At 53.4% G+C, this 1,533-nt stretch overlaps 1 protein-coding gene across 1 annotated transcript; it reads right to left on the bottom strand.

Annotated features, from left to right (window-relative positions):
- Positions 1-277: 277 nt before the first annotated feature.
- Positions 278-1,210, bottom strand: LOC311165979 (olfactory receptor 14J1-like; the record flags this gene model as incomplete). The annotated part of the gene is made up of 1 exon (XM_084227474.1): positions 278-1,210. One exon carries the CDS (start codon positions 1,208-1,210, stop codon positions 278-280), a length of 933 nt encoding a protein of 310 aa, XP_084083600.1.
- Positions 1,211-1,533: the final 323 nt, after the last annotated feature.

Genomic DNA, 1,533 nt, shown 5'->3' with positions numbered 1-1,533 from the left:
CTGCTCCAGAGAAGGCAACAAAAGGGCATCTCTGCGGAAACCTTTGCTGGGAGGTCCTTTATTTCATTTAAACCCACCAAGAGCACAGCCCCTCATTGACACTGTGGCCACAGGGAAGGAGGAGAGAAACAAAATGAGAAATTGCACAAACAATGACATTTATTTCTGGACAATACGAAAAAAGTAAAACAAAGAAACAGAACCTCCAAAAGGAAACCAAGAGGAAGTATCAAATATTACTTTTATTACAAGTGATTTGCAGAAATTTGTCAGCACTTTAATGTTCCTCAAAGCATCCAGTCATCAGTCTCCACACTGCAGTCTTGAGCTCCTGGTTCCTCAGGCTGTAGATGAGGGGGTTCAGAGCTGGAGGCACCACCGAGTACAGAACTGACAGGGCCAGATCCAGGGATAGGGAGGACATGGAGGGGGGCTTCAGGTAGGCAAATGTGGCTGTGCTGAGGAACAGAGAGACCACAGCCAGGTGAGGGAGGCAGGTGGAAAAGGCTTTGTGCCGTCCCTGCTCAGAGGGGATCCTCAGCACAGCCCTGAAGATCTGCACATAGGAGAAAACAATGAATACAAAACAGCCAAATGATAAACAGGCTCCAACAGCAAGAAGCCCAAGTTCCCTGAGGTTTGAGTGTGAGCAGGAGAGCTTGAGGATCTGGGGGATTTCACAGAAGAACTGGCCCAGGGCATTGCCCTTGCACAGGGGCAGGGAAAATGTATTGGCTGTGTGCATGAGAGCATTGAGAAAGGCACTGGCCCAGGCAGCTGCTGCCATGTGGGCACAAGCTCTGCTGCCCAGGAGGGTCCCGTAGTGCAGAGGTTTGCAGATGGACACGTAGCGGTCGTAGCACATGATGGTCAGGAGGAAATACTCTGCTGAGAAGAAGAACATAAAGCAAAAGAGCTGAGCAGCACATCCTTTGTAGGAGATGTTCCTGGTGTCCCAGAGGGAATTGTGCATGGCTTTGGGGACAGTGGTGCAGATGAAGCCCAGGTCAACGAGGGCCAGGTTGAGCAGGAAGAAAAACATGGGGGTGTGCAGGTGGTGGCTGCAGGCTACGGCACTGATGATGAGGCCATTGCCCAAGAGGGCAGCCAGGGAGATGCCCAGCAAGAGGCAGAAGTGCAGGAGCTGCAGCTGCCGCGTGTCTGCCAAGGCCAGCAGGAGGAAGTGGCTGATGGAGCTGCTGTTGGACATTTGCAGTGCTGCAGCATGGGGATCTGAAAAAAAAGTAATCATGGAATAGTTGAGTTTCGAGAGGACTTTAAATATCCCAGCACACCTTGGAGGCACTTTCCCCCCACTGCCTGCCTAGGGCTCTGCTCCCTGGAGCTGTCCCTGCCAGCAGTTGCTTCCCTGCTCCCGGGGCTGGACCCTGCCAATGCTACCAGAGCCCAGCCCAGCCCTGGGGGCTCAGCTCTGCTCTGCAGACCCCTCCCAGCTCTGGCACTGCCCAGGGGCAGCTCTGGCTCTGCAGGCTGTGATGGCAATGTCAGAGCAACCCTGAGGAGGTTGGAAAA

Source organism: Fringilla coelebs (genome assembly GCF_963513975.1).
Source record: "Fringilla coelebs genome assembly, contig: SCAFFOLD_48, whole genome shotgun sequence".
NCBI classification, from domain to species: domain Eukaryota; kingdom Metazoa; phylum Chordata; class Aves; order Passeriformes; family Fringillidae; genus Fringilla; species Fringilla coelebs.
The sequence above is the reverse complement of the archived record's forward strand: the minus strand, read 5'-3'. Positions and strand labels throughout refer to the sequence as shown.